Source organism: Dermochelys coriacea, chromosome 15 (genome assembly GCF_009764565.3).
Source record: "Dermochelys coriacea isolate rDerCor1 chromosome 15, rDerCor1.pri.v4, whole genome shotgun sequence".
Taxonomy (NCBI): domain Eukaryota; kingdom Metazoa; phylum Chordata; order Testudines; family Dermochelyidae; genus Dermochelys; species Dermochelys coriacea.
The window spans coordinates 711,357-722,326 of NC_050082.1; the positions used below are offsets into that span (position 1 = coordinate 711,357).

The 10,970-nt window shown below is 48.5% G+C and overlaps 1 protein-coding gene across 1 annotated transcript; it reads left to right on the plus strand.

The window, feature by feature from the left end:
* Positions 1 to 527: 527 nt before the first annotated feature.
* Positions 528 to 7,782, plus strand: LOC119843892 (leukemia inhibitory factor-like). The gene is made up of 3 exons (XM_038373851.2): positions 528 to 610; positions 4,598 to 4,776; positions 5,907 to 7,782. Exons 1-3 carry the CDS (start codon positions 592 to 594, stop codon positions 6,342 to 6,344), a joined length of 636 nt encoding a protein of 211 aa, XP_038229779.1. The 5' UTR covers positions 528 to 591; the 3' UTR covers positions 6,345 to 7,782.
* The last annotated feature ends 3,188 nt before the right edge of the window (positions 7,783 to 10,970 follow it).

Below are 10,970 nucleotides of genomic sequence, written 5' to 3' on the forward strand. Positions count from 1 at the left end.
GCCAGCATGACCTTTGGTTTCATTCAGTGTTAGCTCTAATTCTGGCTATTTTCTAAATGAGACAGTAACGGTGCTCTACCTATGCATTTCACAGCATCTGAAACGATGAAAAGCAACGTTGGGGGGAAACCACCAGCAGGGGAGGTGGGATGTGGGAGGTGAAAGTACTCTAAGGAAGAAGACTCACCCTCAGGAAACTGCAGCACTTTTCCCTGGGTGAGTCGCAGTATTGTCCTATGAACGTAGGCAGAATTTTTTTTTCTGGAGTCAGCCGGCAGATTCATGAGTTTTCCTTTAATCAACCCATCTCTCTGCTTCAAACAATCCAGCATTCTGTAAAACCACAGCAGGATGACCTCAACCTTATCACAAAAACTTACTTAGAAATAACGATTCACTGTTTCCAAAAAGATCGCTGCTTCATGATTGTAGTTTGAATGAATTTGCCTAACTTCTTTCCCCCCCCCACCTCTTTCTTACAACACAGACCGTATATAAACCAGTGAAATCCCCCAGTATGAACATGAATTTCTGAAAACTCCTTCTGTCAACATCAATCTCTGTTAAGTTGCTCCTGGGATACAGCTCAAAATGAAGTTCATTCCAGCAGGTAAAACCATCTTTGTCAAACCTATTTGATTTTTTTTAAACGTTGCTGATTTTGAAGCAATCAGTCACACCTTTTGTCTGAGGCTCTGCTGTTTGGCGCAGAGAGAAACCCTTAAGAAACTTTTTCCCTAGTCTTAGCATCTCTGGGAATTGGCAGTAAAAAGCAAACATGGCTCTCTGGCATATTTCCACCAACATCTGGAAATTTATACCACTCTAAATTCTTCCAAAGGGTTTTTGAATTCTTTTGGGTCTCTCGCTGCTGAGAAACACTGGTAACACTTGTTTAATTAGATTTTTGAAAAAATCAGAGAAATAAGGAACTTGCCAAGTGCAAAATGTTTTTGCATTGAACAGATTAGAGTAGAGCTTATCTAAAGGATAGACACTGAAGCCAGAATGTTGTTCTCGTGGCCTCAGTACAAGTCATATCTATGTGAAGTGTTATAGGATAGATTGCGCTATGCAAACCAGTGCAATAGGAAGAAAAGAGTTTTAAGGGTTTTAAGCAGAGCAGGCACCATGGCCCATTGGCTGGTGCACTTGGCTGTGACTCAGGAGAGCTGGCTTCTAGTACCAGCACTGCCACCCGGCCTCATGAGTGCCCTTGGACAAATCACTGTGCCTAAGTTTCCCTCTCTGTGAAATGGGAATAATGGTAGTGAGTGCCACCTTAAAACACATCAAGATCTAATAAGAATGAAGCTACAGGAGAGCAAGGTATTACTGAGGTCCTGGACTAGAGAAGCTGAATGAGATTGCAAGTTAATATTAATTTAGTGGTGAATGTCACAAGCCACCTCAGCACTGCTGGGCTCTCTGACAGTCCCAGAGCTGAAATATGCATGGGAGAAAATTGCATAGTTCTTGTCCACACTAGACCATGTTCCTCCCTACTGAGAGTTTAATTACATCAGGGAGGACATTGGCTGTGTCCTTTGCTCTCCATCCTCCTTTGCTTTGCCTGAAAATGCCCTTGTCCCAAACATGATCCTGCTATGTGAGTGATTGCCACACAGAAGGGAAGTCCTGTCAGTTGCAATGTACAAATTAGGGCACAGATGCTGCTACAGCAAGTGTAAATAAAGTAATTATTGTATGACTTGTGACCTGCAGCGATTCTGAGCTTCTGACAAGTGTGGACAACTTCAGAGTTTGTCAGATCTCAAGAACTATGTAGTTTTTCAGCAGCTGCATTGTGACATTGCTTGTTGAACTGGCTGTCTCTAGGCCCAATTGGCAAAGAGGTTGAGTATCTTCTACTTTGCACAGGATCAAGCCCTTAAGATCCTATCCTCCATAGAACCTGAAGAGTGTAATTTTTCTCCCTTGCTGTGCAGTTTGTAGCATGGGACTGCTGGGGTCAGGACCCCAGGTTCTAGCTATCCAACTCTGCCACTGCCTTGCTGGGTGACCTTGGTTGTGTCACTCTGTGACTCAGTTTCCCCATCTGTAAAATGGGGATGATAAGGTTTACCTGTCTTTGTAAAGGGCTTTGGGATCCTTGGATGACAAGCACCATGTAAGTGCCAAGGATTATTATTCATAATAATAATTCATAACAACACCATTACCACATGTGATACTATTCCCAAACAGCAGCATTTTAATCTCTGGGCTGCATGGGCCTATAGAGAATAAGCAGGAATGTCCAGGGGTTGAAACAGAGAGGGGAAGGTTACACAGCTCATCTTTCATAACATCATTTGACCTAACCCTGCTGTGTTCTGCTGTGACACACTAGGTAGCGCTTTGGTCATCTGGCAGCCTGTCCTGCTTGTGGCTGTGTACTGAATTAGTGCTGGTACCCTAGGCAGTGAGGGGCCGGGTGTATGGGGGGTGATAGTTGGAGTCTCAGCCCAAAGACAATGGGTCATCCAAAATTATCCTGAAACCCCCCCTGCCGCAGCCTGTTAATATCATCAGATGCAAGATTAGGCTCCTGCTATTATTAGCTATTCATATTACAGTAGGGCCTACAATAATGACATATTATACCCAAGACCAGGGCCCCATTGTACTAGTCTCTGCCCCAAAGACCTCACAGTCTAAACAGACAAGAGGGACAGACGAAACTGAGGCACAGAGAGTGACAGTGACTTGCCCTAGATCACCCAGAGGCAAAGGTAGGTTTAGAAACCAAGGGTGAGATCCTGGGAACATGGATGACAAAACCCCTGTTGATGTCCCTAGGGCCAGGCTGTCACCCCAGGTTTCCAATCTAGCTAGACCACACTGACTCCTGTGAGTGCAACTGGGAACTTGTGATTTTGACACATGACTGCCGGCACTGATGCCTTCCTGCATTCACTCCCATTAATTCATGATGGGGCTGCCTCTCATGCAAGATTGCTAAGCTGCGAGGGAGAGGTGGGATCTTTGCCTATGGGGCCATACCAGGGAGGGGAACCCGAATCAGTGCCTAGTGAGAGACAGGCCAGCAGGCAGTGATGCAGCACACAGCTGATTGCCGATCATCAGCAGGCCACCTCCCAGGTGGGGAGGATCAGGAACTCAGGGGAAGACAAGAGCTCACCTTGATGTGGAGAGGGGCTAGAAAGAAGATTATGCTTGAAGAATAATAGCACTGTGTCTTTAAATGTGTAGCAGGCAGCCAGGTTGGGGCAGGCCCAGGAAAGGTCCTAGGCAGAAACCCTACAGTGAATCAGAGAGAGAGAAGCTTTAGGGATAATGCCAACCTCCTACGCCTAAAAAGCTCCTTGTGGAGTGTGAGAAGAGAACAGCTGGTTCTGGGATTCTTTACTATTGTCTTATGACAGGTGCTGGGGGAATCAATGCTCCTCTTGGACTCAACCTGGCTGGCTAGCCCCATCCATAACCCAGTTCTGTGTGTTCTGCTGCATGTCAGCAGCTTCTCCTACTAGGGATTCAAACCAGCATTTTTTCAAGAATGCTCATGGGTCTGTGGGGCAGGTCCTAGCGCTTATCATCAGTAGATGGCAAAGCTGCTAGTATCATTATCCCCACTTCACGGAAGGGGAAACTGAGAAACTTGTCCAGGGCCACCCAGCAGGTAAGAGATGGAGCTGGGAATAGAACTCAAATATCTTAAGTTCTAAGCTACAGTGCTAGCCACTAGAGCACCCTGCCGTTTAGATGACCCCTTGGAGACACCTCAGTTAGCCACTATCAAAACTTTGATGAATTTCGACAACACGAGCCTGGAAAATGGGCACAAAACCCACACCCAACCCTGCCCTTTCCTTTGCATGCTTGACTAGATCTGACAGGTAGTCATGAGCAGTTGTGCAACCTGGGGGAACACAAAAAGCTCCCAGAGGAAAGAAAAACGCAGCAGAATTCCTGCTCCATTGCAGGGCAGGGCTGAGCCAGGGGGCAGTGCTCAGGGGATGCTGGAGGATGCAGACAGCAGAGCTTGGGGGTTGGGGAGATGGGGAAATAGGAATTTTCTTCTTAGCTACGCTGGTAGAAGTGAGAGGAGAATATGGCCCTTAGGACAAACTCTAGCCCCTATCTACAGGAGCTACAACGGATACATGGGCATGGGGAAGCAAAGGGAAGCTGGGTGAAAGCCGGATGGTTCAGGGCAGGTAGGACGTTTTCTCTGCTTTATCAAAGAGCAGCCCATATGCCTCAGTAGCACGTAGTTCTGACTGCAGTCCTGGCGCTAGCTGGCTGGGGGATGGAAATGTTCTTGGTCCCAGAGATCAGCCACTCCAGCCCAGGCAATAGCTGGTTCCCTTCCTAGTGATCTGACACCCTAGAAAGATCCTGGCCGGAGGCAATGGGGGAGAGCTTCTTTTGATCCTCCTTTCCCTCCAGCATTGGCAAGATCAGGAACTCCTAGTGACTGAGGCAGTCCAATCCCAGTGACACTGGATACTTTCCCGGAGGAGATCTGAGAGCTCTCATCTGGCTGGGTGGGCACTGGACTCTGAAGAGAGTGGCTCTGATGGCTGGTTCCCCGTGGCATCATCTCACCACTCCCACTTTCTTCTCTGCACAGGTGTTGTCCCCTTGCTGTTGATGATCCACTGCAAATTGGTGGTTGGCAAGGCACTGCCGGTGAACACCCCTAGCCCCATGTGCGAGAACATGAACTTGTGCAAACCCAATGTGGTCGAGCAGACCCGGAAGCTAGTGGTGCTGCTCAATGCGACAGCTCAGGATCTCTTCAGCATCTATGTAAGTTCCCATTGGAGCCTCAGCTCTGCCTAGATTAAAACTGTGCGAGCTACTCAGGCAGGAAACAGGCCTGTCCTATTCGCCCTGCCGAGCTGCTCATCCCCAAGGACATTGCTTCAGGCAAGTGGAACATGCTTATTGCTAGAAACTCACGGGAAGAGTTTACATAAAACTGGCAGGTGTTTGCTCGTCCTGTGCAGGACCTCAGGGACAAGCCATGGATATCAGCTGGGAATGCGGGTGCTCAGCACCTCTAAAAATCAGACCCTGCCCCGGATTTTCCCATCACAAATCTAGGGCGGGTGATGGAGCGCTGGCCTGCAGGGAGGGGTGTGGATTAGTGGGCTAGATTTTCAGGAGTGGAGTGCTGAGTTTAGATGCCAGCCTCAGCTGGGGAAAGCCATTGGTGGGTCACCTTCCAGCCCTTGGGGGATTATGTTTCTATCACCCCTCCCCACTGCACAGTTCAGCACAGGTAATGGCTCCTGCTGTCCCTGTCCCAGCGGTGGATGGAGCAGGAGGGACTGCAAAGCAGGACCAAATTGCACTGGTAGGTGAGTTATTGGTACATTTGGGGGATGGCAGAGAAGAAGAAGAACGGCCCAGTGGATTGGGCATGAGCCCAGACTTAGGAGACCTGCACTCTAATGCCTGTTCCCTGCAGCTGGCCTGCGTGATCTTGGGCAAAGGGCTCCGAGCCTTGGTTTTCCACCTGCATGACGGACAGGGTATTAGCCTGTAAATCCTTTGCAGACTGCCAGATGCTCGGGTGCTATGACCGGGGGGCCAGAGAAGTACCTCACGAGAGGTGCCTCAGCTCTTACAGCATTGCCAACGACAAGGGTTCAACAGTCCTGCATCAGGTTCTTGTTTACTGAGGTTTAGGAGCCTTTCGGGCACAACTGGGCCAAGTTTTCAAGCTTTTCTGCATAGCTAGGAGGGCTAGAAACCTTCTTGTTTGACAGCTGAGATTCTCGCAGGGCTCCAGGGACAGGGCTTTAAAACTCACCTAGCAGCGTGAGATGTGTGATAAAACAGTGAGTGGGGGAGGGCTGAAGGTGGGGCAGCGTGTGTGTTGGGGGATGTGATTGAGATTCCCTAGTCATTATTTCCCCTCCTGTCTCTTCCAGCTGGACTGCCAGGGTGACCCATTCAGCAGCCACCTGGATGAGCTCTGCAACGCCACCACCACCGACTTCCCTGCCTTCCAAGTGAACCGAACCAGCCACAAGAAGGAGATCATGGTTGCCTTGTACAAGGTCTTTGCCTTCCTGAACGCCTCGCTGGGCAACATCACCAGGGACCAAGAGGAGCTTAACCCCACGGCCAAGGAGCTGCTGGAGCGGCTCCACAACACCACCAAGACCACCCGGGGCCTGATCTCCAATCTGACCTGCCTGCTGTGCAACAAGTACAACGTCTCCCAGGTGGACGTCACCTACGGCAAGAGCAGTAGGGGCATGAACGTCTTCAGGAAGAAGCAGCAGGGCTGCCAGGTGCTGAGGAGGTATGTGCAGGTTGTCTCGCAGGCAGCACATGTCCTGCTACCTCACCTCTCGCAGGCATGAGCCGCTAGCCAGATGGATCCGGTTGCTTCCCCTTTGCTGGCTGGGCCCAACTGCGGAGAGGTCAGTGCCACATGGCTGAGGGAAGCAGGGACCTGCAGGGAGTGAGTCGGGGCGGAGAGGGCACACCACAACCAGCTACAGACTCCAAAGGGCAAGGAGGCATGATTGTCCTTTGGTCAGCCCTCTTGGTTTGAAAAGTTCCAGACCTTTAAGACACTCAGCTTTCAGGGAATATATCCATCCAGCGGCAGCTCCCTCTCATGGGACTGGATCCCATGACATCCACCTCCATCCAGCCCTCTCCACCTCTGGAGGCTTCCTTCACGGGTGGTTTATTATTAATGAGCCTTATTTGCTTCCTATTTATTATCTCCCCCCAATCCCTTTTGTGCTATTGCTCCCCTCATGCCTTTATTTATTTGAATGTTAATGAGGGTTGAGTTCTATCATGTTTGTCTGGTATTTTAATTGTGTCTTTATGACGCTGTTCAGTGCCCAAGTGCCTTAGGGATAGGGTGCGTTATGAATTACCTGAACTATTAGTCTGTGGGAGGCCGAATGGGCTGGAATTGAGACAAAGGACGGTTGGGCAAAAGACCAAGGAATGATGGCCCGGCAGCAAGACGCACCGGGCTGCAGAGCAGTCTGGCAATGGCCCTCATGGATGCACCATTGCTTGGATTGCTGAAAAGCAGGCTGGGGAGAGCAAGAGGGAAGGATATTGCTCTGGCCCCAGCGAGATGGATTGGGTAGCTCTTGTCCATCTTTGGGCCACCCTTTCCTCTGACTTCAAAGGGAAGTGAGCAGAGAGTTTGATCCTTTGATTCTTGGAGGTTCTGCACTGCAGCTGGGAGTTGGGTTTCACTGCTTCTTCTTTGTCCCTCTCTATCCCTCTCCCCCACTCGGGGCCTTTTTAAATCTTGATTAGAAACAAAGCTTTGGAACTGCTGGAGCACCAGGCCTGTCGCAGGAGCCCAGGTGCTCTGTGAGACACACCTCACGTACGGGTATAAAATCGCCAGTTGCAAGGATTTATGAACAGGATCTGCTCAGCTGAGTCCAGGTCCTGCCGTAATGGGCGCCCTACAAGTTCTCCATTCCAGCCTAAAACCTGACTCTTTCGAGAGTGTCCCATGGGTTGGGCAAACTGTGGCATGCCCTTCTGTGAACCTGAGTGGAGGTCACACAGCTGCTGCAAAGTCCAAACATTCAGGGCTGGTGTTAGGGGGTAGCAAGCAGGGCAATGGCCCAGGGCCCTACACCACAGGGGGCCCCACATGGGGCGGCTCAGGCTTCAGCTTCTGAAATGTTGCAGAAATCCAGTGTGTGAGCAGGTAAGGAAGTGGGGTCGGAACCCACTCCTGAGTTTCTGTCCTGGGCCCCAGCGAGTCTAACCCCATCCCTGCACACATTGTCTTTGTGAACACCAGCATGAGACTCGGCCTTGCTCAGAGTTAACAAAGGAGAATGTCTCAGAGAGCAGGTCCAAAGCCCATTGAAATCCATAGGAATCTTTAATGGCTTCAGCTCATGCGAGGCGGCTGAGATTTTCCAGGCTGCTTAGGACTATGAATAACCAATGGATGGTTTTGATAATCCCATCCTGGCCTCTCCAGTCACACAGGCTTCCCCTTGCACCCACATGGAAAGGGAACACCCCTCAGATCTCTCTGCCCTGGCTCCCCCTTGTACACTAGGCACCACATGGCGAATGCAGTCTTGCAGGCTACTGGATTCCTTCCTGGCTTATTTTCAAAGTGGCAACCTTTCTATCATGGGGCTGAACCATTCGGGGGCAGGCCTTGGGGTGCTTTTAAATCCAGTAAGTGAGTTTTCTCACAAAATTTCACTTAAAACAGAAACCAAAACTCCCTATCAAACTCAGTACCAACTTCCACCATGGCAGATGCTTGGTTTTTGAAATGCTTTTCCTCTTTGTAGAGGAAGAGGGTCTGTTTCTAAAGGAAGATATCAAGAGATGGTTTACTAGAAAACCAGAACCATTTAGCTCATTCTCCCCATCACACTCCTCCAAAAAAAGTGTCTGGGATCAGATAAAATGAGACCTGGATTTGAACTACCAAGATCTTGACAAAACCTACAGCAGCCCTAGTTTTGCCTGTCTCTGTAAGATACTCAGAGCATCTGGAAGCAGCTAAAGGACACAGCTGACCTGTGTGATCTTCAGCTCAAGATTGGGTGTCCTTTTAAAAGATCTCCTCTAGTTCAACTTCAAGTAATTGGGGTCAATGCTAGATGAATCAGCTGGCCTATGTTAGGCAGGAGGTAATGATCATAACAGTCTCTTCTAGCCTTAAAATTTAATATAGTGAATTTATTATTTATGGCCCATAACAATTAGAAGTGCGGAGTTGGACAGAACCATTTCACTACCTGAGCAATCTTGTAAATTCCCATCTATTTGTATTTCCTTGTTGTTACTTGCACACCGTATTAAGGCACTTGTCAGGTGAGTGAAAGGTGTGGTTACTCTGAAACAGACAGGCTCTCTCTTCTGCACTGACATCTTCCATACAGCTCGCTCTGCAAACTTGATTATTTACTGTGCGTGGCCTTGGGCTGTCAAACCAGAATGATGAGAAAGGCACTTAAATCGAAGGGCAGTTGCAAGGGGTGGAGGTGGGGAAGGGTGGGTGTTGAGATGCTGGTTGGCCAGCTACTATTTTGGATCATTCTCCTCAAGCCCCAAGCAGCTGGGGGAGGGAACCCATAGTTTAAAAGGCTCAAATATCACTGGTTTTGTTAAATCTTCACTTACATTTTCAGTGACCTCACCCCTGTAGTGAGGAAAAGGGCTTTTCTCATCATGAAGGCAAGAAGGGGCTCAGGCCACTGTGAATGTAATTAATAGTCCTTATAAAGGGCTCTATGTCATGTCCAGATGAGCTATTGGAACGTCGCAAGGGAAAGACAATAGTGCTGGTTCTCTTGAGGCAGCCAGGCTCTGGCGTCCTTATCGCAAGCACCTTCCTCCAGTGTGTCAGTGGCCCCCTTGTAGAGTTAGGAGCTGACCAGCGTGGGTAAATCTGGCAGCCTTGGTTCCCCTTTTACTCTAGTGTAAATCAGCAGTGATACCAGTTCAAGCAGGGCAAGTGTGAGGGAACCAGGTCTATTAGGTCTCCCTGCGGCAGACAACAGTTGTGTTCTCATTCACCTCGTTTTACAGATGGTGAAACCGAGGCAGCACAATTTCAGTCTCTGCTTTTCGGAGTCCAACTTGAGACACCGAGAACCTGATTTTCAGAGATATTGGAACACAAATGCAACTCCAAATGAAGTCTGAGGATTTTCACCACCTCTGAAAATCAGGGCTGGGTACCTCTGGCTAGGCACAAATATCTTTAATTCTAACCCCCTCAAACAAAGTGCACTTTAAAGGCTGTATCACAAGTATTCTTACACTGACAGATGAATACTGTATCCAGACGACAGAACTAGCTGTCTAGTAGATTCAGCCCAGAGCTGGGAGTAAAGAGAGTCCAAATTCTAATCCCAACTCTATTGATCTGCACGACCTATTCGCTGTAGCTCTGTGGACTCTGTCTCCCCTGTTCCTTACATTCGTGCAAACCACCTCTGCAGTGGGCTCAGACTCCATATGGCTTTGCTGTGCAAGGCGCCATGCCTCACAGGGATGTTGTGAGGCTATTTAATATTTGGTGACATGCGTGCTAATGATGATGACACGCAAAACTATTGATGTGCTCCATTGTGACAGGGTAGTCTGTGTGTCAGGGTGTCTGTGTGTCTGTAAAGCCTTATGGGAAGTTATGTCCTATGCCACATCTTTGACAGGACTTTTAATAATAAATAATAAATAATAATATATTGTATTGATATTTAAATATTTATTTTTATACTTTTTAGAATGGTATTTTTACAATAAATATTCTGAAACAGTCTCTTTTTTCCCTGTGGTTTTCTTAGCATTCCCCTGTTGTGTTACATTTGTTACCTCTGGTCTTCTCCCAAACTGCAGTAATTGTAGAGCTGCGAATGCATCTCCTGCAATGTTGCATCTCAGCAATGCTGGATCAGTTTCTCCAGAAGCCATTTCATTATGATCTCGAGCCAAAGGCCACTGTAGTCCATAGGCATCTTTCTAGACTTTAGAGTAGCAGCCGTGTTAGTCTGTATTCGCAAAAAGAAAAGGAGTACCCGTGGCACCTTAGAGACTAACAAATTTATTAGAGCATAAGCTTTCGTGAGCTACAGCTCACTTCATCGGAATGCATCCGATGAAGTGAGCTGTAGCTCACAAAAGCTTATGCTCTAATAAATTTGTTAGTCTCTAAGGTGCCACGGGTACTCCTTTTCTTTTTTCTAGACTTTGGATCAGGTCCTAGGAGTCAGATTTTCAAGTGTTCAGCACCCACAATTGGGGCAAAATGTAAAAAGTGCTCAACATGGGGGAATATTCCCCATGGCCTGGTCCCTGAATGGGAGCTGTAAAAGTTTCACATCCTCCCCCAGATGGGCACATGTTGGGGGCAGGGCAGAGGCTGGAGGGGGCATGCACTATGGTCATTCTTGGCAGCACCAGTGACCTTAGGCAGCCTGGGGGAGTCTTAGAACTGCTCCAGTTGCCTAAATTTAGTTGGGGAT